Source organism: Oncorhynchus masou, chromosome 31 (assembly GCF_036934945.1).
Source record: "Oncorhynchus masou masou isolate Uvic2021 chromosome 31, UVic_Omas_1.1, whole genome shotgun sequence".
Classification (NCBI taxonomy): Eukaryota; Metazoa; Chordata; class Actinopteri; order Salmoniformes; family Salmonidae; genus Oncorhynchus; species Oncorhynchus masou.
The window spans coordinates 36,347,329-36,372,995 of record NC_088242.1 but is presented as its reverse complement, the minus strand read 5'-3'; the positions used below and the strand labels follow the sequence as shown (position 1 = coordinate 36,372,995).

Genomic DNA, 25,667 nt, shown 5'->3' with positions numbered 1-25,667 from the left:
TTTAAATTAAAAAAGAAAGAAAGTTGACAATAGTGTCTGAAATTACAACACTATCTCTGCTACTCCCACTGTCACGCCTTGGTCTTAGTATTTTGTGTTTTAGTTAATTAGTTGGTCAGGCCAGGGTGTGACATGGGTTTATTGTTTGTTGTATTTAGTGGGGTTTTTTAGTTATTGGGATTGTAGCTGATTAGGGGTGTGTGTTTCATAGGTTTGGCTGCCTGAGGCGGTTCTCAATCAGAGTCAGGTGATTCTCGTTGTCTCTGATTGGGAACCGTATTTAGGTAGCCTGGGTTTCGCTTTGTATTTCGTGGGTGATTGTTCCTGTCTCTGTGTTAGTTTCACCAGTCAGGCTGTAATAGGTTTCACGTTCCGTTTTGTTGTTTTGTATTTATTCGTTATTTCATGTATAGTTTCGTTATTTGTTTTCACTAATAAACATGAGTAACAAACACGCTGCATTTCGGTCCGACTCTTTTACGACAAACGAAGAACGTCGTTACAGAATCACCCACCACACACGGACCGAGCAGCGTGTCAACAGGCAGGAGCAGTCCAAAGAGGAGCAGCCCAAAGAGGAGCTGCGTATTAAGGATTTCTGGACATGGGAGGAAATCCTTGACGGGAGAGGACCCTGGGCTAAACCAGGGGAGTGTAGCCGCCCAAAGGTGCAGCAGGTGAAGAGGAAACAGGAGCTGGAAGGAAAAGGACCCTGGGCTCAGCCTGGTGAATATCGCCGCCCTAAGGAGGAACTAGAAGCGGCTGAAGCAGAGAGGCGCTGGTATGAGGAGGCAGCACGGCGACGTGGATGGAAACAGGAGCAGCCCAGAATGGAGTACAGTATGGATATTACGACGTGGGAAGAAATAGACAGGTGGGCGGCCGACCCAGAGAGAGTGCCGGAGCCCGCCTGGGATTCGCTGGAGCAGTGCGAAGAGGGCTATAGGAGAATGGAGTCGAAAAAAAGACATGGCGGCGCAGAGCGAAGCCCCAAAAATTTCTTGGGGGGGGCTCAGAGGGGGAGTGGCTGAGTCAGGAGACAGACCTAAGCCAACTCTCCCTGTTTATCGTGAAGAGCCAAGGAGGAGACCAGAATCGGTGTTGGAGGTGAGCGAAGCAGAGACTGTGAAGGAGTTAATGGGGAAATTGGAGGAGAAATTAATGAGGGAGTTGCTAGTTTGGTGCTTTAGGTACAATATTCGTCCGACGGAGCGTGTCGGGGATTTAATGGCACCTGGGTCAGCGCTCCATACTAGTCCTGAGGTGCGTGTTAGTCGGCTGGTGAAAAATGTGCCAGTCTCACGCACTAAGCCTCCTGTGTACCTACCTAGCCTTGCACGTCCTGTGCCAGTCCTGCTCTCAGGCTCTCCAGTACACCTTCACGGTCCAGTCCATCCTGTGCCACCTTCACACACTAGTCCTCCGATGGTAGCTCCCCGCACCAGGCTTCCTGTGCGTGTTCTCGGCCAAATACCACCAGTGCCAGCACCACGCATCAGGCCTTCAGTGCGCCTCGCCTGTTCAGCGCAGCCAGCGCTTTCTCCCTCTCCTGCGCTGTCGGAGTCTCCCGCCTGCTCAGCGGTTCTAGAGGCTTCCTCCTCTACAGCGCTGCCGGAGCCTCCTGCCTGTATGGAGCAGCTAGAGCTGCCAGTTTGCATGGAGCAGCCAGAGCTGTCAGTCTGCATGGGGCAGCCAGAGCTGTCAGTCTGCTTGGAGTAGCCAGAGTTGCCAGTCTGCATGGAGTTGCCAGTCTGCATGGAGTTGCCAGTCTGCATGGAGTTGCCAGTCTGCATGGAGCTGCCAGTCTGCAAGGAGCTGCCAGTCTGCATGGAGCAGCTAGAGCTGCCAGTCTGCAAGGAGCTGCCAGTCTGCATGGAGCAGCCAGAGCTGCCAGTCTGCCTGGAGCAGCTAGAGCTGCCAGTCTGCAAGGAGCTGCCAGTCTACATGGAGCAGCTAGATCTGCCAGTCAGCCAGACACTTCCAGATCTGCCAGTCAGCCAGACTCTTCCAGATCTGCCAGTCAGCCAGACTCTTCCAGATCTGCCAGTCAGCCAGACTCTTCCAGATCTGCCAGTCAGCCAGACTCTTCCAGATCTGCCAGTCAACCAGACTCTTCCAGATCTGCCAGTCAACCAGACTCTTCCAGATCTGCCAGTCAACCAGACTCTTCCAGATCTGCCAGTCAACCAGACTCTTCCAGATCTGCCATCAACCAGACTCTTCCAGATCCGCCAGTCAGCCAGGATCTGCCAGATCTGCTAGTCAGCCAGGATCCGCCAGTCGGCCAGGATCTGCCAGTCAGCCAGGATCTGCCAGATCTGCTAGTCCGCCAGGATCCGCCAGTCGGCCAGGATCCGCCAGTCGGCCAGGATCAGCCAGTCAGCCAGGATCAGCCAGTCAGCCAGGATCTGCCGGTCAGCCAGGATCCGCCAGTTAGCCAGGATCTGCCAGATCTGATAGTCAGCCAGGATCCGCCAGTCAACCAGGATCTGCCGGATTCAACTGCCTGGCTGGGCTTCATCTCGGTACAGGGCTTCTTCTCGGTACTGGGCTTCTTCTCGGTACTGGGCTTCTTCTCGGTGCTGGGCTGCCCCTCAGTCCCGGGCTGCCCCTCAGTCCCGAGCTGCCCCTCAGTCCCGAGCTGCCCCCCAGTCCCGAGCTGCCTCAGTCCCGAGCTGCCCCTCAGTCACGAGCTGCTCCTCTGTTATGTAGGTTTCTGGGTGAGGACTATTCGGCCATGGTCGGCGGCGAGGGTGGATCATCCCAGGACGCGAAGGGGAGGAACAATGACATTTATGAAGTGGAGTCCACGTCCGGAGCCGGAACCGCCACCATGGACAGACGCCCACCCGGACCCTCCCTATGGTTTTGAGGTGCGTTCGGGAGTCCGCACCTTAGGGGGGGGGGGGGGTTCTGTCACGCCTTGGTCTTAGTATTTTGTGTTTTAGTTAATTAGTTGGTCAGGCCAGGGTGTGACATGGGTTTATTGTTTGTTGTATTTAGTGGTTTTTTTTAGTTATTGGGATTGTAGCTGATTAGGGGTGTGTGTTTCATAGGTTTGGCTGCCTGAGGCGGTTCTCAATCAGAGTCAGGTGATTCTCGTTGTCTCTGATTGGGAACCGTATTTAGGTAGCCTGGGTTTCGCTTTGTATTTCGTGGGTGATTGTTCCTGTCTCTGTGTTAGTTTCACCAGTCAGGCTGTAATAGGTTTCACGTTCCGTTTTGTTGTTTTGTATTTATTCGTTATTTCATGTATAGTTTCGTTATTTGTTTTCACTAATAAACATGAGTAACAAACACGCTGCATTTCGGTCCGACTCTCTTAAGACAAACGAAGAACGTCGTTACACCCACCATGATCTGGGTATGCGTGACGTTCTACTTGACTTCCATAGTCGCCTCTACATGTGACCGACCGGCTCGATTCGGTCTTCTGTAGCAAAATGTGAAATGGTGTTTATTTTTATTTTTACATTGGATAAAAGTAGAAACTCAGAGCTAGAAAATGATGTATCATACACTACAGTTGAGGAATAACAGGAAAGTAATTCTGCTTTGAAAGTTGATGAACTTTTATCCTCGCTTTTTTTATCCTTGCTTCCTTCCGGGCACTCATTCTTCTGGCGTCTCTTCATTTTCTTCTTCAGATAGCATTACCGTTCATCCTCACAATGGCACACATGTAACTCATGCCTGTCAAAGCGGATGCCTTTGATAATGTCCCGATTTCAATATCTGGGGAATAATCTGATTTTCCAAAGCAAATTCATCTCTCACCTGAGCTTCCACCACCATTCCGTACAGTCCATTCTGTCTTGTCCATTTTCCGACCAGTGCATCAGCAGCATGAGAGGAGTTTGGGCGTGGTCTCTCTCCATGCTCACTTCACGTGGACGGTTTCAGGACATGCCACACTCAGCTTCAGGTAGAAGTGTTGAAGGACAGGGCTGTAATGAACGCCATCGTCGCCATTACCTCAGCTGGTTAGAGGAGGTGAGGCTCACACTGTTCTCGGTTGAATTATCCCTTCCATGCATCGAGATAGCATCTGTAGTCACTATCGCCATAACTTCGAGAGAGGACAGACCAAAACAACAGTTTAAGGCATTTCTGATTCAGGAAATCCAAACTTTTCCCCGTATGACAAATTATTACATTCACACTTTTCTTAATACAAAATGTTTAAAACAAACATCAAAGAGTATACCAACACACTGTTGAAACCATTTTGCAAATTGGCTTAAAGTCCCTTATCATAACTGGCGACCTCACTGCAGAGTCAAAGGGTCAGGGAGTTAGATGGATAACCCTTAGGGAGATATCCCGACCATACAGCAGACCCTATCTGGTGAGATTTGTTATTGAAGCAAAGACAAAAATTAAACAACCAAAATAACTACAGCAATACACTTCTTCATATGTACCAGCATGAATAGTTGTATTGTCATCATTTAGTCGTGTCCAGTCACTTTACTCTCTGAATTTAAAGTAGATTGTTCAATTTGTTCTTGCTAATGGCATTGACGCACTCATTATTCTTGTGTAGAAGACTTGAACAATCATTTGCAGTCATTTGATCATTTCCAGTGCCGTTCTCTTTGTGTATTGTTCATGCTGATTCAAGCAGACAATTGCCGCAATGCAATTGTTTTAGTTAATTAACTGAGATTTCATGACATTAAATTCATGCTGTTTGAAAATTGTTACAGTTAGCTAAACAATGGAATTGTGCTCATGCCTTTACACTGAAAAAGTAATGCAAGTGATGATGACCATAATCATCAGCTTCTCATCAGATCTCTGTGTCACTTGGACTTTTCATTAGATGCCATTTGCGGAAATAATGGTTACCATTGCTTAATCGTCTTCTAACATTGCTTAATCGTATTCTAATCTGAAAGATTGCTTGATTGGCAAGCGCAGTGTGTTGTAGGAATGTTGTCTGAATGTGGTCTTCTCTTCCTTACAGATAAGCTTGAGAACGGAGGAGACGTGTACCAAAGGAGGAAAGGCCCCTACGCCGATGCTGGCTCTTCAGACTCCGAGGGACAGGAAGTGGGCAGTCGGCAACAGGATGGGGCAGGGCAAACAGGAAGCAGCTGGAGGCGCATCGTCCTCCTGATCCTGGCCATCACCATCAACATCCCAGGTGAGAAGACAAACCCACCATAGCCCAGTCTGTGTTGCTCAGTCCCAAACCAACCCCTGCACCCTAACTTCTAGATCCTAGCCCCTATTATATTTCCCTAGTCTTTTCATCGACATCTGAATTGGATAGGTTAGGTTCTTAAGGCACAGTAATATGGTAACAGGCTGTGGAATTTTCCCCATATTGCTGAAGCTCCACCTCAGCAATCCTCTCAGAGGGAGTAGTGGGTAGGGGTCATTTTAGTATAGCTAAAGATATATCTGTAGTGGTGATTTTGAAGAGCCAACACACCATTTGCTCTAGCTTCCTCCTCTAGTTGGTAGGCTTGGGCGGTATACTGTATATACCGAATACCCGTGTATTTGGAATAAGCTACGGGATGGTTTTTCCGATATAATCAAAACAATGTCTTTGAGGTTTTTCAAACATTTTGAATATTTGTAGATACTTTTTAAGTTAATACCTGCAGTCAACTTGTGCACTACGTTATCTTACATTATGAGGCTTACAGTAGTTCCGCAGAACTGTTGACCCAGTCACGTGTTTGTTTTTAAAAAAGCACAACGGGAGAAAGCGGGAGCTGTTGAGTCCAGCTGTGCATTTGGTTTAACTTGCTAGTCAGGTAAGTAAGTGGCTGAATTAATAAGGAGGCCAATGGGCTTTTTGTGTTTATAACACCGCCTTGTGTACTAAAACGGTAATGAAACCGAGATCCCGGGATGAGAGAAGGACGGTAATGATGATGTGAACATCTGCATACCGCCCAACCCTACTCGTCTGACTGATGATGGAGTATTGATGAGGATGAGTTGTGCTTTCCTGAAGGGGCTATACACTTACCGCTAGGCATCCCCTGCTTGTCGAGGCAAGTCTGCTCCTATATGTGTTTTTACCGAAATGAGCTTAAACCTGCACCAACTGGAAGAAGCAATAGAAATGTTTTTCAGAGGTTTCAGGGGGGAGAGTGTGATCCGTGGTCATAAGAGTGGGACAGGCTTAGAATGCAGGAGCATCCCTGTGTCACTCCACATGTGTTAGTGAAATATGGATGAGAATAAACAAAAACAAAAACGGTCCATTAATTCAATGTACAAACATAGTTACCTAATCGATGGCCTCGCCCCAAGGTGTGGTCCTTTTAATTGGAGGAAAAAGTCAGAGTGAGAAGTTTAATTGATTCCTGTGTTCACAGGCAGTCGAGCTTAACTCCACGTGAACAGATGTGCATAGTTTAATGACAGTGTCGAGTGAAGTTGCCCCTACACGCTGATCTTGGGTCAGTTTTACATTTTCAACGCTAATGGTTAAGGTTATGGTTGGGGGAAGGGAAGCTAGATCTGTACCTAGGGGGAATTTCACGGCAGTGTTTTAACGCCAGTGTTTTCCAGGATGTGTGGATGAACGCACATCCATATGAATTGGTGTCATGCACCGCCTGTGATATCATGGCTGGTGAAATACAGTAATCTGAATCAGCACGCATAGCAACAATGCGTTATAGACTAGACAGACACATAATTTACCTGGTATATCTTAATGTTAGCATGACAAGGCCATGTTACAAGGCGTCAATTCAGTGCAGTTTTTATTGGGGGGGGGGCGGGATATCAGAGCTGGTGAAATGTAGTCATTTGAAACAGAACGTATTGACAATTACAATACACATACAGACACATTATTACACACCATTAGCCTGGTATATCTCAATGTTGTCATGACAAGGCCCTGCATGCTACAAGGCGTCAATTTAGTTTGAATTTTGTCGGAGTCTGGAAGTGGTGATCCGAACTGACCTAAGACAGGGAGTTTTTACTAGGATTAAGTGTCAGGAATTGTGAAAAACTGAGTTCAAATGTATTTGGCTAAGGTGTATATAAACTTCTGACTTCAACTGAAGTCCCCACAAGAATAGTAAACAAACAAAACATTTGACCAACTCGCAACCTTTTGTTCTTCCACACATGGTCAAATGCAATTTCTAGGGGGTTTAGGGTTAAGGTTAGAATTAGTGTTAGGGTTAGGAGCTAGGGTTAGTTTTAGGTTAGGAGATAGGGTTAGCTTTAGGGTTAAGGTTGGGTTTCGGGAAAATAGGATTTTGAATGGGACTGAATTGAGTGTCCCCACAAGGTCAGTTATACAAGACTGTGTGTGTGTGTGTGTCTGGTAATCGTGTTGGATCAGGGACAGGGAAAATGTAATCAATCAACAGCTCAAAGCTGACATGTATGGGAGCACTCAAAGGCATAATTTAACTTACTGAGGATTAGCGTGATGGCATTAGAATGCATACAAATATACTACTGGACCCCAGTCTTCTCTCCCAGAGCCATCATCATGCTTCTCTGGTCATAAATGATTATTGACTAGATGTATTACTACCATTACGCCGCTGTTCATTGATTATTCACTTCCATTAGCATTAGTATGTACAGTATCTATCCTGCTACTGGTCACTATTACTTGTGTTTAAATGTATATATTACCATTAGTATATTACCATAAGTAGTTATGTATACCTGCTACCAGTCACTTCAACAACCAACAAATTCTACATAAATGGCCATTAGACCTAGACGACAAAACTTCCTCTGATATAGATCATCAATATTTACATTTCCCAATAGACATAATTGTGGAGATGGATGGATGGATACACACACACACACACACACACACACACACACACACACACACACACACACACACACACACACACACACACACACACACACACACACACGCACACGACTGTTCATTGTATAATGTTTCCTGATCTCGGCTGGTGTGGACTGGACTGATCTGAACCACAACACAGAAATCTCCCTAGGCTTATTAGTTGCCAGTAGTCAGCCCACTGAGCCATTCACCAGTCCACTGTTAAGCTTCCCCACATTGAGCCCTCCAAGCCATGCTGCTGTCTCTGACTGTCCCTATCCTCCCCTGAGAATTGACTGTGTGTGTGTCACATTTACATGATAGAAGCTTGGCAAGCCACAGAGCACTACCAAGCCTTTTCTCTGGCTTAACCAACAAGGCGTGCAAAACATTTGACTGTGCGATTGACAGCTGAATTACAGTCCCCCTGAGAGGTCACTAGCGGTTGGGGACACGGATCCCACACACACACGCACGGACGCAGGCACACACACGCATACACCCATACAGTATACACAAACAACCCCTAGCCCCCCAGGTGAAGGAAGTGAGAGAGCAAAATGGAGGGGACAACACAGATAGAGGATGAGAGGATGAGTACATATGAGCTTGTTCTGGTCCAATGGCCCAGCTCCAGGCTCTGCCCCAGGCTCAGTGGACCAAACAAAGCCCCCCTTCTGGCGATGCTCAACCGTGGTTGGCTGTAGGCTTGTCCTCTGGGCCTGTGGCCTTTTCTTTAAAGCCTCATTGCTCAGCTTAATCTGCACTCATGTTTATAAAAGCTTTTGGCATTTAGCCCTTTGAGGTGTATAGTCTCTTCTTCTTTTTTATCGCCAAGCAATGATTCCATGTTTACTCTGTGCTTGACACTGAAAGGGACATACTTCGATACAGATTGTTTGGAAGGTCATTTATATTGGATCTAAATTGTTTTTCTTCCCTTAGTTGTTTCCCTGAGCATTCTCTCTCGTGTTCCTCTACACCTCTTGTTTTCCATGCTGACTGTGTGTGTGTGTGTGTGTCTGCTTGAGCATAGATGTGCATGTGTGTATGGGTGTGAGTGCATCTGTGCCTGACCATGCACATACAGTTGAAGTCAGAAGTTTACATACACTTAGGTTGGAGCCATTAAAACCTATTTTTCAAGCACTTAACAAATGTCTTGTTAACAAACTATAGTTGTGGCAAGTCGGTTAGGACATCTACTTTGTGCATGACACAAGTCATTTTTCCAACAATTGTTTACAGATTATTTCACTTGTAATTCACTGTATCACAATTCCAGTGGGTCAGAAGGTTACATACACTAAATTGACTGTGCCTTTAAACAGCTTGGAAATTCCATAAAATTATGTAAGGGCTTTAGAAGCTTTTGATAGGCTAATTGACATCATTTGAGTCAATTGGAGGTGTACCTGTGTATGTATTTCAAATCCTACCTTCAAACTCAGTGCCTCTTTGCTTGACATGGGAAAATCTAAAGAAATCATCCAAGACCTCAGAAAAAAATTGTAGACCTCCATAAGTCTGGTTCATCCTTCGGAGCAATTTCCAAATGCCTGAAGGTACCACATCCATCTGTACAAACAATAGTACACAAGTATAAACACCATGGGACCACGCAGCCGCCATACCGCTCAGGAAGGAGACACGTCCGTCTCCTAGAGATGGACGTACTTTGGTGCCAAAAGTGCAAATCAATCCCAGAACAACAGAAAAGGACCTTGTGATGATGCTGGAGGAAACAGGTACAAAAGTATCTACATCCACACAAGTCCTATATCGACATAACCTGAAAGGGCGCTCAGCAAGGAAGAAGCCACTGCTCCAAAACCGCCATAAAATAGCCGAACTACGGTTTGCAACTGCTCATGGGGACAAAGATCATACTATCTGGAGAAATGTCCTCTGGTCTGATGAAACAAAATAGAACTGTTTGGCCATAATGACCATCGTTATGTTTGGAGGAAAAAGGGGGAGGCTTGCAAGCCGAAGAACACCATCCCAACCGTGAAACATGGAGGTGGCAGCATCATGTTGTGGGGGTGCATTGCTGGAGGAGGGACTGGTGCACTTCACAATTTTTTTTTGTGGATATATTGAAGCAACATCTCAAGACATTAGTCAGGAAGTTAAAGCTTGGTCTCAAATGGGTCTTCCAAATGGACAATGACTCCAAGCATACTTCCAAAGTTCTGGCAAAATGGCTTAAGGACAACAAAGTCAAGGTATTGGAGTGGTCATCACAAATCCCTGACCTCAATCCTAATCCTCAGAAGGCAGACCCGAAATGTTTGACCCATGTTAAACAATTTAAAGGCAAGGCTACCAAATACTAATTGAATGTATGTAAACTTCTGACCCACTGTGAATGTGATGAAATAAATAAAAGCTGAAATAAACAATTCCCTCTACTATTATTCTGACATTTCACATTCTTAAAATGAAGTGGTGATCCCAACTGACCTAGGACAGGGATTTCCAGATCACGTCAGTGACTCAACCCACTCAAGTGACGCACCCCTCCTAGGGACGGCATGAAAGAGCACCAGTAAGCCAGTGACTCAGCCCCTGTAATAGGGTTAGAGGCAGAGAATCCCAGTGGAAAGAGGGGAACCGGCCAGGCAGAGACAGCAAGGGCGGTTCGTTGCTCCAGAGCCTTTCCGTACACCTTCACACTCTTGGGCCAGACTACACTCAATCATATGACCCACTGAAGAGATGAGTCTTCAGTAAAGACTTAAAGGTTGAGACCGAGTTTGCGTCTCTCACATGGGTAGGCAGACCATTCCATAAAACGGAGCTCTATAGGAGAAAGCCCTGCCTCCAGCTGTTTGCTTAGAAATTCTAGGGACAATTAGGAGGCCTGCATCTTGTGACCGTAGCGTACGTGTAGGTATGTACGGCAGGACCAAATCAGAGAGATAGGTAGGAGCAAGCACATGTAATGCTTTGTAGGTTCGCAGTAAAACCTTGAAATCAGCCCTTGCCTTGACAGGAAGCCAGTGTAGGGAGGCTAGCACTGGAGTAATATGATCACATTTTTGGTTCTTGTCAGGATTCTAGCAGCCGTATTTAACACTAACCAAAGTTTATTTAGTGCTTTTTCCGGGTAGCCGGAAAGTAGAGCATTGCAGTAGTCTAACCTAGAAGTAACAAAAGCATGGATTCAGTTTTCTGCATCATTGTTGGACAGAAAGTTTCTGAATTTTGCAATGTTACATAGATGGAAAATAGCTGTTTTGATATGTTCGTCAAAAGAGAGATCAGGGTCCAGAGTAACGCAGAGGTCCTTCACAGTTTTATTTGAGACGACTGTACAACCATTAAGATTAATGGTCAGATTCAACAGAAGATCTCTTTGTTTCTTGGGACCTAGAACAAGATCTCTGTTTTGTCCGAGTTTAAAAGTAGAAAGTTTGCAGCCATCCACCTCCTTATGTCTGAAACACAGGCTTCTAGCGAGGGCAATTTTGGTGCTTCACCATGTTTCATTGAAATGTACAGCTGTGTGTCATCCGCATAGCAGTGAAAGTTAACATTATGTTTTCGAATGACATCCCCAAGAGGTAAAAGATATAGTGAAAACTATAGTGATCCTAAAACGGAACCTTGAGGAACACCGACATTTACAGTTGATTTGTCAGAGGACAAACCATTCACAGAGACAAACTGATATCTTTCCGACAGATAAGATCTAAACCACAGGGTTCTCAGTACATCACACTGACGGGAATAAAGATCTCTACAGGCAGAAGAAAGAAGGTGGTGTATGTTTCATGACAGTGTGATTGTGATAACGTACAGATACTCAAGTCCCTTTGTTCATCCGACCTAGATTATTATTATTATTATAAACATTTTATTTCACCTTTATTTAACCAGGTAGGCCAGTTGAGAACAAGTTCTCATTTACAACTGCGACCTGGCTGTCATGCGCTGACCTTAGTTCCTTTTTTCCGTCTCTATTTTGGTTTGGTTGGGGTGTGAGTTGGGGTGGGCATTCTATGTGTTTGGCCTTGGTATGGTTCCCAATCAGCGGTAGCTGTCTATCGTTGTCTCTGATTGAGAACCACACTTAGGTAGCCTTTTCCCACCTGATGTTTGTGGGTAGTTGTTTCCTGTATTGTGGTTTCACCTTTCAGGGCTGTTTCGATTTTCATTTCTTACATTCACTTGGTTATTTTGTATTTTCGTGTTCTGTTATAATAAATATCACGGACACGCTGCGTTTTGGTCCGATCCTTCCTACTTCTCATCCGATGAAGACAAAGATCATTACACTGGCCAAGATAAAGCAAAGCAGTGTGACACAAACAACACAGAGTTACACATGGAATAAACAAACGTACAGTCAATAACACAATAGACAAATCTATATACAGTATGTGCAAATGTAGTAAGATTAGGGAGGTAAGGCGTATTGCCATAGTGGCGAAGTAATTACAATTTAGCATTAACACTGGAGTAATAGATGTGCAGTTGATGATGTGCAAGTTGAGATACTGGGGTACAAAATAGCATAAAAATAACTATGGGGATGAGGTAGTTGGGTGGGCTATTTACAGATGGGCTGTGTACAGATGCAGTGAACGGAAATCTGTTCTGACAGCTGATGCTTATTTGTTCGTGAGGGAGATATAAGTCTCCAGCTTCAGTGACTTTTGCAGTTCATTCCAGTCATTGGCGGGCAGTATATGGGGCTTTAGTGACAAATTGGATGGCACTGTGATGGACTACATCCAATTTGCTGAGTAGAGTGTTGGATGCTATTTTGCAAGTGACATCGCCGAAGTCAAGGATCGGTAGGATAGTCAGTTTTACAAGGGTTTGTTTGGCAGCATGAGTGAAGGAGGCTTTATTGCGAAATAGGAATCAGATTCTAGTTTTCAGTTTGGATTGGAGATGCTTAATGTGAGTCTGGAAGTTTACAGTCTAACCACACATAGGTATTTGTAGTTGTCCACATATTCTAAGTCAGAACTGTCCAGAGTAGAGATGTTAGTCGGGCGGGCGGGTGCAGGCAGAAATCGGTTGAAGAGCATGATTTTAGTTTTACTAGCATTTAAGAGCAGTTGGAGGCCACAGAATGAGTGTTGTATGGCATTGAAGCTTGTTTGGAGGTTTGTTAACACAGTGTCCAAAGAAGGGCCAGATGTATACAGAATGGTGTCGTCTGCGTAGAGGTGGATCAGAGAATCATCCGAAGCAAGAGCGACATCGTTGATATATACGGAGGAAAGAGTCGGCCCGAAAATTGAACCCTGTGGTACCCCCAGAGTTCCGGACAACAGGCCCTCCAATTTGAACTCTGAACTCTATCTGAGAAGTAGTTGTTGAACCAGGCGAGGCAGTCATTTGAGAAATCAAGGCGATTGAGTATGTTAATTCGAAAGCCTTGGCCAGGTCGATGAAGACGGCTGCACAGGTATTGTCTTTTATGGATGGAGGTTATGATATTGTTTAGGACCTTGAGCGTGGCTGAGTTGTGCACCCATGACCCGTTCGGAGACCAGATTGCACAGCGGAGAAGATACGGTGGGATTCAAAATGGTCGGTGATCTGTTAGTTAACTTGACTTTCGAAGACTTTAGAAAGTGATTGGTGAGAATTGTCTGTTAATTGAATGATTAGAATTTTCTGCCCTGAAACATATAATTGTATGGAATTGATTAGAATGTATAAAATCATAATCAATAAATGTGTAGTCCTAGTCGGAATTAGGGTATAGACAATATGTCTTATGGTATTATAAACACAGACTGTCTGAGCTTGGTGCCGACCTGACTAGAGATTTGGGAGAGAACTGGGAGTACGTCTCAAGGACAAGGTCACTATCTCTGTCCGCTGGGTAGTGAGACAGACAGTATGTGCGTATGTTTGTGTGTATGTGTGTGCCTATGTGTGTGTGTATTTGTGGGCCTGAGAAGTCAGTCTAAAAATTAATTGATTTGTATTCTTGACTTCAGAACGTTCCGTGAATAAACCTTTTTGACTATTTAGCTGGGCCTCCATCTGTTTAATTTCTATCAGTATCTTACAAATCCTGATATAGCAGACTGAGTAATCACAATTAAATTGGGTTATGAACCTGGAGAACAAAATGCTCTTATCAGAATGGCAGGGTAGGATAGATATAGGTCTGTAAAAGTTTGGGTCTAGAGTGTCTCCCCCTTTGAAGAGGGGGATGACCGGGGCAGCTTTCCAATCTTTAGGGATCTCAGACAATACGAAAGGGAGGTTGAACAGGCTATTATTAGGGTTTGCAACCATTGTGGTGGATAATTTTAGAAAGAGGGGGTCCAGATTGTCTAGCCCAGCTGATTTGTGGTGGTCCAGATTTTGCAGCACTTTCAGAACATCAGCTATCTGGATTTGGGTGAAATGGGGGAGGCTTGGGCAAGTTCCTGTGGGGGGTGCAGAGCTGTTGACCGGGGTAGGGGTAGCCATGTATAAATTCATGACTAGCCATAGAAAAAGGCTTATTGAAATTCTCGATTACCGTAGATTTATCGATGGTGACAGTGTTTCCTAGGCTCAGTGCAGTGGGCAGCTGGGAGGAAGGAGGTACTCTTATTCGCCATGGTCTTTACAGTGTCCCAGAACTTTGTGGAGTTTGTGCTACAGGATGCAAATTTCTGTTTGAAAAAGCTAGCCTTTGCTTTCCTAACTGCCTGTGTATATTGGTTCCTAACTTCCCTGAAAAGTTGCATATCGTGGAGGCTATTCGATGCTAATGCAGTACACCACAGGATGTGTTTGTGCTGGTCAAGGGAAGTCAAGTCTGGAGTGAACCAGGGGCTATATCTGTTCTTCATTCTACAATTTTTGAATGGGGCATGCTTATTTAAGATGTTGAGGAAGACACTTTTAAATAATAACCAAGCATCCTCTACTGACGGAATGAGGTCAATATCCTTCTAGGATACCCGGGCCAGGTCGATTAGAAAAGCCATGCTCTCTGATGTGTTTTAGGGAGCGTTTGACAGTGATGAGGGGTGATCGTTTGGCCACGGACCAAGTATACACGCAGGCAATGAGGCAGTGATCGCTGAGATCCTGATTAAAGACAGCTGAGGTGTATTTAAAGAGGATAGGTTGGTCAGGATGATTTCTATGAGGGTGCCCGTGTTTACGGATTTAGGGTTTACCTGAAAGGTTCCTTGATGATTTGTGTGACATTGAGGGCATCTAGCTTAGATTTTTAGGAAGGCCTGGGTGTTAAGCATATCCCAGTTTAGGTCATTTAACAGTATGAACTCAGAAAATAAATGGGGGCAATTAATTCACATATGGTGTCCAGGGCACAGCTGGGGGCTGAGGGGGTCTATAACAAGCGACAACAGTGAGAGACTTATTTCTGGAAAGGTGAATTTTTAAATCTAGAAGCTTGAACTGTTTGGGCACAGACCTGGATAGCAATGCACAACTCTGCAGAATATCTCTGCAGTAGATTGCAACTCCACCCCCTCAGACGGCTAGGACATCAGGGTTGGTGGATTGTGCTAAAGTAGTGAATAAAACAAACTTAGGGATGAGACTTCTGATGTTAACATGCAAGAAACCAAGGCTTTTACGGTTACAGAAGTCAACAAATGAGAGCTCCTGAGGAATAGGAGCGGAACTGGGGGCTACAGAGCCTGGGTTAACCTCTACATTACCAGAGGAACCGAGGAGAAGTAGGTTAAGGGTACGGCTAAAGGCTATAAGAACTGGTCGTCTAGTGCGTTGGGAACAGAGAGTAAAAGGAGCAGATTTCTGCGTGTGGTAGAATAGATTCAGGGCATAACGTACAGACAATGGTATGGTAGGATGTGAGTACAGTGGAGGTAAACATTGGCGTTGAGTGACAATGTTTCGTCTCCGGAGGCACCAGTTAAGCCAGGTGAGGTCTATGCATGTGTGGGGGTGGGACAAAAGAGCTATCTAAGGCATGTTGAGCTGGACTGAGGGCTCTACAGTGAAATAAAACAATAAGCGATACCTCACAATCAAATGCCGAACATATTACCTCCCAAGACAGTTATCTGAGGTTATAGTGACAGCCGTGTGTATTCACCCTCAAGCCGATAGCACGATGGCCCTCAAGGAAATACATTGGACTTTGTGCAAACTGGAAACCACATATCCTGAGGCTGGGGATTTTAACCAATCAAATTTTAGGAAAACGCCACCAAAGTTCTATCAACACATTGACTGTAGTACTCACGCTGGAAAGACCTTGACCACTCTCCCTTCCGGGATGCCTGAAAGTCCCTTGCCTCCCTTCTGCAAATCAGATCACAACTCCATTTTGCTCCACCCTTCCTATAGTCAGAAACTCCAACAGGAAGTACCTGTGCAAAGATCTATTCAATGCTGGTCTGACCCAATCAGAAACCATGCATCAAAGATTGTTTTGATCATGCAGACTGGGATTTGTTCCGTGTAGCCAATGAGTATACACGGAAATGGTGACTGACTTCATCAGTAAGTGTATAGTGGATGTTGTTCCCATTGTGACTATTATTAAGACCTATCCAAACCAGAAACTGTGGATAGATGGTCAGCATTCGCACAAAAGTGAATGCATGAACCACCACATTTAACCATGGCAAGGTGACTGGGAAATTGGTTGAATACAAACAGCGTAGTTATTCCCTCCGTAAGTCAATCACACAAGCAAACGTTTCAGTGACAAAGTGGAATCGCAATTCATTCTGTCATCATGAAATGCTTTGAAAGGCAAGCTAATTAGGGATCATATCACCTCTACCTTACCTGACACCCTAGACCTACTTCAATTTGCATACTGCCAAAATAGATCCACAGACGATGCAATCACCATCGGACTGCACACTGCCCTACCCCATCTGGTCAAGAGGAACACCTGGGGCGGCAGGGTAGCCTAGTGGTTAGATCGTTGGACTAGTAACCAGAAGGTTGCAAGTTCAAATCCCCAAGCTGACAAGGTACAAATCTGTTGTTCTGCCCCTGAACAGGCAGTTACCCACTGTTCCTCTACCAGTGAAAATAAGAATTTGTTCTTAACTGACTTGCCTAGTTAAATAAAGGTAAAAACTTCCTGATGGGCCGCTTGGCGTACACATCACTGACAATCTGAAGTGATCCACCCACATAGACAGTGTCGGGAAGAAGGCTCAACAGTGCCTATTTCACCACAGGAGGCTGAATAAATTAGTCTAGCCCCCTAAGAGTTTTACAGATGCACAATTGAGAGCATCCTGTCGGACTGTATCACCCCCTGGTATGGCAGATGTACTGTCTGCAACCTCAGGGCTCTCCAGAGGGTGGAGACGTATCCAGGACACCTACAGCACCCAATGTCACAGGAAGGCCAAAAAGATCATCAAGCTCATCAAGCCATGGCCTGTTCACTACCATCCAGAAGGCGAGGTCTGTACAGATGCATCAAAGCTGGGACAGAGAGTCTGAAAAACAGCTTCTATATCAAATGCACCACTTACCACCTACCACCCGGTTACTCAACCCTGCATCTTAGAGACTGCTGCCCCGTAAACATAGACATGGAATCACTGGTCACTTTAATAATGTTTACATACTGCTTTACTCATTTCATTTGTATATACTGTATTCTATTCCACTGTATTTTTGTCAATGTCACTCCTACATATTCCTAGTCCTAATATTTCTATATTTCTAAATTCATTCTTTAACTTTAAGATTTGTGTGTATTGTTGTGAATTGTTAGATAGTACTGCACTGTTGGAGCTAGGAACACAAGCATTTTGCTACACCTGCCATGCTGTTACACCTGGCATTTGTGTATGTGACCAATAAGATTTGATTTGATAAGTTATTCTGATAGTGCAGGCCTTGTGCGAAATCCTGGATGAAGGATCCAGGCCCCTCGCTGGCACACATCAATTAGCTACAGCTTGGCTAGTGCGAACATGGAAACATGTTTGTTATTTCCCTACAGAGAAGACGCAGGAAGACAAAAACAGAGTTAGTTACTACTATACATGGCTGAGTGTGTTTTTGTACATCTCTCTCTCGTCCCCGCCCCCCCCCCCCCCTTCTCTCCACATGTGCTTCCCTCCCAATACTGGGAGCAGGAATGGTAATTAAACTTCTCCTCCCTGGAAAAGTAGTGGTCATTATCTCTAGGGCTCAGCGTGCTGAGAGCTGGGAGGAAACCATATGTCATTCTTTTTCAGGTTTAGTTACCTGTGTGTCCCTCAGAGTTGATGCATTAGGGCATTTAGTCCATATGCATCTTTGCTCGGCTACATCAGCCCTTTGAACATGCCTAGAATGGCCTATTGCCCATTAAGGGAAATGTTTCTCTACCGCTTTGAAAATGCACTTGTCTGTTGGCTGGCTTCTTTCCTTCTCTCCGACTGTCTATCTAATTAGAGATGTTGTATGCAAACCAGCGAGTCAAGAGTTTTCTTCACTTCACACTTCTTTGCCAACTCCAGACTTTTGTACCACAGGGACCAACCTCTTACCTGGCAATTAAATGATCTATTGATATTTCTGTCATCATTCTGACCTTGTCAGCAATGATTATGTAGAGACAGGAGACAGCGCCATAATAGAATAATGACAGCAGTAGGACAGCTCGATGGCATTTTCTGACACTTCATGGTGACAGCGTGACATTGTTATGATAGCCTAGTGATAGCGCTATTTTCAAAGAGAATGGGGGACAAATAACAATAAAATAATCGACTGGATGCTTTTCAATATCAGTCATGCAAACTTAGCTTCCACAGTGACTCGCACACACTTATCTCTGATTAGTTCATTCGTTTGCAGTATTATAAGATTATGCCCACTGTAATCTTATAATACTGCAAACTAATTAACTAAGCCACCACCCCCTTTCAAAATGTTCACCTTTTGTTGCCTTACAGCCTGAAACGAAAGCACATGAAATTAAACTTTATTTACTCACAGTAACCCACAATATAATTGAGAAAAATATATATATATAAAACTCCGAAAATTAACTAAAAGTGAAACAGTGAAACACCGTATTTGGATAAGTAAACCCCCCCCCCCCTTAGAAAAATTAGAAGATTTCATTTGAATGAGCTTGAACAATTCTGCAAGGAAGAATGGGCAAATGTTGCACAGTCTAGGTGTGCAAAGATAGAGACGTACTCAAAGAGACTCATGGCCGTATTTCAAGCAAAAGGGGGTCCACCAAGTATTAACTCAGGGGGTGTTCACTTATCCAAATAGGGTATTCAACTGTTTTAATTTTTTATTTAAAACTTTTTTTTAAACTTGGATATTGTGGGTTACTGTGTGGAAATAAAGACGGAAAAAGTCTGATTTTTATGTGTTTTCATTTCAGGCTGTAAGGCAACAAAAGGGGGACATTTTGAAAGGGGGTGGTGACTTTCTATACCCACTGTAGCTGTATTAGCAAAGTTACTTTTATTCTGTTTGTCTTCATTGTGCCTGAGCTCAGAGCATGTAGATATGTTGTAAGGATTGCTGAGATGCACAAAAACAATATAACATTCATAATGGCTGAATCTTTCTTTTATTAAGTGAAGTTGAACTTTGTACCTTTCCCAGGAGTAGACATGTATGACACATCAAACACCATCAATCCAATTATATTGTTCGTGTACACATATTTTGCAGATGTTATCGCGGGTGAAGCAAATGAGCTCGGACTAGGTCCTGGAGAGATGGAAAGAGACGAGGAGGAATAGTACACATCTTCTTCCTCGTCTTTCTCTTCCTCCTCCTGTTCCTCCTCCTCCCTTCCTTCCGTTCCTCCAGGACCTCGGCTGAGCTCATTTGATAATATGTACATTTGTTGAATGACTCACTAGCAACATTTAACGACAACACCCACACAGCAAGGTGTGTGTAGGTGAGCATCTGGCGTTGCTGTTACCAAGGAGCGAGGCACCCTAGGCCTCGAAGGTCTTGATGAATTCATATATTTGGAGAAAGGGGAGAAGAGTTGGAAGAGGGAGTGGAGGAGAGAAGAGAGGGGAAGAGGTGAAGGGGGAGTGTCTGTTAACAATGGATGATGTCAGGGCCGACTGCCTTGTGTGAAACAGCATGAAACAACAAGCGGAGATGTCACGACATGGCCACCAGCAGACAGAGACACACACGCACGTACACACACAACCGTGTGTCTAGCCCCACATGAGAAAAGGAAAAAGACAGGCAGAGGAGAAGAGACATCCCGACACAACTTCCCAAAGGCACCACCGGGGATCAATTCTCGGCTTCTCGGCACTAGTTCATGAAGGGTTAACTATCTCCCAGACACAGAGAAGGCCCTGGAGCTTTTGACACAGATTTTGACACTCACTGCTTTGTATATGTCATAACACACTCAGACCACAAACCTGCAAATCAGAATTGTTATGGTGTGATGATCATTGACTACATGGTTTGACTACTGGTGTAACAGTATAACTCTAGACCGCCCCCTCTCCCATACCCGGGCGCGAACCAGGGACCCTCTGCACACATCAAAAACAGTCACCCACGAAGCATCGTTACCCATCGCTCCACAAAAGCCGCGGCCCTTGCAGAGCAAGGGGAACCACTACTTCAAGGTCTCAGAGCAAGTGACGTCACTGATTGAAATGCTATTTAGTGCGCACCACCGCTAACTAGCTAGCTATTTCACATCCATTACACTGGCCAGCAAAAAAAGATGGAGCTGCTGTGTATAGTAGCTGTCTTACGGGCTCCTGACCAATTCTGCTATTCACAATTGCTATTTGGAAGCTCTGGAAGTTCTGAAATGTCAGAATAATAGTAGAGAGAAAGATTTATTTCAGCTTGTATTTCTTTCACCACATTCACAGTGGGTCAGAAGATTACATACACTCAATTAGTATTTGGTAGCATTGCCTTTCAATTGTTTAACTTAGGTCAAACGTTTCGGGTAGCCTTCCACAAGCTTCCCACAATAAGTTGCGTGAATTTTGGCCCAATCCTCCCGACAGAGCTGGTGTAACTGAGTCAGGTTTGTAGGCTTCATTGCTCGCACACGCCTTTTCAGTTCTGCCCAAAAATGTTCAATAGGATTGAGGTCAGGGCTTTGTGATGGCCACTCCAATACCTTGACTTTGTTGTCCTTAAGCCATTTTGCCACAACTTTGGAAGTATGCTTGGGGTCATTGTCCATTTGGAAGACCCATTTGCGACCAAGTTTTAACTTCCTGACTGATGTCTTAAGATGTTGCTTCAATATATCCACGTAATTTTCCTCCCACATAATTTCCCTCCCTCATGATGTCATCTATATTGTGAAGTGCACCAGTCCCTCCTGCAGCAAAGCACCCCCACAACATGATGCAGCCACCCCTGTGCTTCACGGTTGGGATGTGTTCTTCAGCTTGCAAACCTCCCCCTTTTTCCTCCAAACATAACAATGGTCATTATAGCCAAACAGTTATATTTTTGTTTCATCAGACCAAAGGACATTTCTCCAAAAAGTACAATCTTTGTTCCCATGTGCAGTTGCAAACCGTAGTCTGACTTTTTTATGGCGGTTTTGGAGCAGAGGCTTCTTCCTTGCTGAGCGCCCTTTCAGGTTATGTCAATATAGGACATGTTTTACTGTGGATGTAGATACTTTTGTACCTGTTTCAACCAGCATCTTCACAAGGTCCTTTTCTGTTGTTCTGGGATTGATTTGCACTTTTTGCACCAAAGTACGTTCATCTCTAGGAGACAGAACGCGTCTCCTTCTTGAGCAGAACGATGGCTGCGTGGTCCCATGTTGTATATACTTGCGTACTATTTATTGTTTGTACAGATGAACGTGGTGCCTTCAGGAATTTGGAGTGGAGGTCTACATTATTTTTCTGAGGTCTTGGCTGATTTCTTTTGATTTTCCCATGTTGTCAAGCAAAGAGGCACTGAGTTTGAAGGTAGGCCTTGAAATACACCCACAGGTGCACCTCCAATTGACTCAAATGATGTCAATTAGCCTATCAGAAGCTTCTATAGGCATGACATCATTTTCTGGAATTTTCCACGCTGTTTAAAGGCACAGTCAACTTAGTGTATGTAAACTTCTGACCCCCTGGAATTGTGATACAGTGAATTATAAGTTAAATAATCTGTCTGTAAACAATTGTTGGAAAAATGACTTGTGTTGCGCACAAAGTTTGATGTCCTAACCAACTTGCCAAAACTATAGTTTGTTGACAAGAAATTTGGTTGAAAAACAAGTTTGAATGACTCCAACCTAAGTGTATGTAAACTTCCGACTTCAACTGTGTGTAAATGAGGTATTTCAATAAATGTGCAAAAAAATGTCAAAAACATGTTTTCACTTTGTCATCATGGGTTATTCTGTGTCGATGTCTGACCAAAAAATCTATGTCATCCATTTTGAATTCATGTTGTAACACAACATAACGTGGAATAAGTCAAGGCGTATGAATACATTCTGAAGTCACTGTACGTTACTCTAGCAGATTACTTAAACCTGGCTCCCACATGGGATAGACCACCCCCTTGTCTATACCACATCATTGTGAAGCAAGTAATACCACCACCACCACCACCCTCCTTCCCCTAAACAGCACCCCTCCTAATGTCCCCTACAGGAACAAATGAAGGTATTACTCCCTCTGCCTGAATTTGTAATGGGCTCCTCCGTAATGGCTTCGACAGGCCTGCTCATCTGAATACACCATGTATTTCAAGCTGTGCGAATATATCAGCGACCTCCTCCTCCCCCTCTCCTGTCAGAGCCCGGGGGAGACATAGGGACCAAATGGTTCTCCTTCTTTCTCTTTTTTTAATTCACTTACATGACCTGTAAGTGTTTATTTCTCTAAGCCCGTGGGAAGGGGGAGGGAGGGAGGGAGAGAAAGATATGGCTTAGTTCTGCCTCGGCTGTTTTACCCACCCGTAAATCTACACCGGGGAGCTGTGTGTGTCAGCGTTTGTCCGTTGCACGTTCACTCATATTGAGGGAGATTGAGAGGGATGAGTAATAGAGGAGGTGTACAGAGAGATGGGGAGCGAAATGAAAAAGAGAGAAGATGGAAAGAGAAAAGGAGATAAAGATGCAGACTGTGAGAGAGGGAGGATTAAATAGAGATAACCCACTCGTCCATCGATCCACACCTCGAAGGCAGTAATGAGAAGTCAGAGATAAGGATGAAGTTCCTCTCACTAACACTAGATGGCAGAAGAGAACATGTAGCGTTTCACCCTCCACACATAAATGGGGACGACGTCGTGATGTGATAGACCACCGTTTAGCCTATTTGAACTTGACTGGTGCCTCGCAATAAATATTGGAGTCTCTTTCTGTCTGTCTTTCTTTCTTTCTTTCTCTCACTTACAACACACACACACACACATTTGTTTTACTATCCTTGCGGGGACCAAACAATTGATTCCCATTCAATATCCTATTTTCCCTAACCCTTAAACCTAACCTTAACCCCTATCCTTAATTCTGTTATCATTTGTCCATTCGCTTTCGATCTCCCTCTCTCTCATTCTCTCTCTCTCTCTCTCGCTCTCCCTTTCTCTTTCTCACTTACACACACTACAACACACACACATGTTCAACTTCAACCTCCATGGCTATGTGTTTTCGTTCTCTTGTAGAGGGCCTTGCTGTTGTTGTAGGGTTCAGAGCCATAGGAAAGACCTCATCGGCCACGTTCGAGAGTGCCAGGTAAGACAACATGTACCACTTATACAGGTGACCATATTACCCAGGCCCAATCCTACTCTGATCTGGCTATTACATTGATGACTATGACCACAGATATTTCCCCTATAGGATTTAGACACATCTGGTCACTGGTTCAACCTCGGTCAGATGCCCCTGCATTAGACCTTGGATTTGGGGAGTGTGTGCATGAGTAGATGTTTCTCTCTCTCTCTCTTCTCTCTCTCTCTCTCTCTCTCTCTCTCTCTCTCTCTATCTCTTTCTCTCTCTCTGTGTGTGTGTCATGATCCTCCTCCACATACCATGTGGCTAGTAGACAGGAGCATCACTTGTTCCTTCCCGTGGGAAAGAACTGTTTACTCTGTGGGGATGAGGAGGACAGAACAGCACTCCTTTGTGCCTGGCTGCTCTTGTGTCTGGGCTGTGCACTCTGCTGTCTGCTGCTACCACCCAGTGGCCACCCTGGTACTGCATGCCTAACTCATAAGTAATGCATGGGCCGAAGAGGATGCTCAGACCTAGGCTTGCAAAATTCCGGTAACTTTCCCAAATATCCCAGGTTTTACAGAAATCGCTGTTGGAAGATTCCCGGAATGAGGAAGGAATAAGCAGGAAATGTGAGTAAACACATGTATTTGTGTGTGCACGTGCACGCGTCTGTCCGTCGGTTTGTTTGTGTCTGTGCATGGTTGTATCTATCTGTATGTGTGTATGCGTGTGTGTGTGTGTGAATGTTCCGATTGAGAGGCGGGAGGAAAGGCGAGGGGAGGGAGGCGAGCAGGAATCCTGAGGAATGTGTGGAGACCGCCCTCCAGATGTGGACCAGCCACTGGCAGCAAACCAGGGAGGAAGTTGAGGTGGAGGGCACATATACTAGCTCTCTCTCTCTACCTCTACCTCTCTCGCTTCATCACTTTTTCTCCCCTTTCCTCTCTTTCTCACCGACTTTATGTTCTCTTTCTACCACTTTGTCTCTCCCTCTCTCTCTCTCTCTCTCTCTCTCTCTCTCTCTCTCTCTCTCTCTCTCTCTCACACACACTCTCTCACACTCTCTCCCTCCTCCAGCTCCCAGTGAAAGCCTCTCTTGTCCTCTTTTTCTCTCTGGTAGCTGTGTTAGCTGTGCTACAGGTGCAGTCTCTTCTGGTTATTCTTGGCTCTGCCCAGGCCTCTCTCTCTCTCTTTGATGTGGTCTAGCAGGCCTGTTCCCAGCAGGCAGAGTGGCTGCCGTGAGAAGGTCCTCTCCATGCCAGTGGCTTTGCCTTTTTCCTGCTGCTGTATAACCGCAGGAGGTACTTGTGTCGATTTTTTGTGTGTGTGTGTGTGTGTGTGTGCGTGTGTGCGTGTGTGTGTGTGTGTGTGCGTGTGTGCGTGTGTGCGTGTGTGCGTGTGTGTGTGCGTGTGTGCGTGTGTGTGTGTGTGTATGTGTGTGTGAGGAAGCAGGTGGTAGCCAGGTAGAGTGAGTGAACAAGGAGGCCTCCTCAACCAAGCTGAGACCCCCCCCCACACACACACACACACACACTCTTTACTTACTGTGGTATTACAATGTTTTGTTGTCTGTATTAACACGTGGAATGTGTTGGGGGACTGTAATGGAAGTCAAACTGTAGGAGTAGATGTACGTGTGATTGCCTGCAAATTGAGTCTAAAGTGTGTAGACTCTCTGGAGTGCTTTGTGGTCATCAGTGTGAATAAGAAGAGAGCCTTTGTCACAGCGGCAGACCCAGTCAGTCACACACACACACACACACAGAGTGGTTGGGACCACAGCATTCCTGTAGTGTTGGCTCAGTCCTCTGGGATCTGCTGAGCTCTGGCCCTCCTCAGCAGAGAACCCTTCTGAGCTGGGTGGGTCTGGCCCCACTGCTAGACTTCTCTCTCTCTCTGTCTCCCACACTCTCTCTACCACTCTCTCTCTCTCTCTCTCTCTCTCTCTCTCTCTCTCTCTCTCTCTCTCTCTCTCTCTCTCTCTCTCTCTCTGTCTCTCCCTGTCTCTCACACGCTCTCTCTCACACGGTCTCTCTCACACGCTCTCTCTCACACTCTCTCTCTCTCTCTCTCTCTCTCTCTGTCTCTCACACTATCTCGCTCGCTCCCTCTCTCTCTCTCTCTCTCTCTCTCTCTCTCTCTCTCACGCTGTCTCTCTCTGTCTCTCTCTCTCTCTATCTCTCTCTCTATCTCTCTCACAGTGGGACACAATCATGA

General features: G+C 45.1%; 1 protein-coding gene across 1 annotated transcript in view; it reads left to right on the top strand.

The window, feature by feature from the left end:
* LOC135525178 (zinc transporter ZIP11-like) overlaps positions 1-25,667 on the top strand; it is a 147,377-nt gene that overhangs the window by 91,158 nt on the left and 30,552 nt on the right. Inside the window, exons 4-5 of the mRNA XM_064952914.1 lie at positions 4,970-5,149; positions 23,396-23,465. Coding sequence (XP_064808986.1) covers positions 4,970-5,149; positions 23,396-23,465 — 250 coding nt within the window. The remainder of the gene's footprint in view (positions 1-4,969; positions 5,150-23,395; positions 23,466-25,667) is intronic.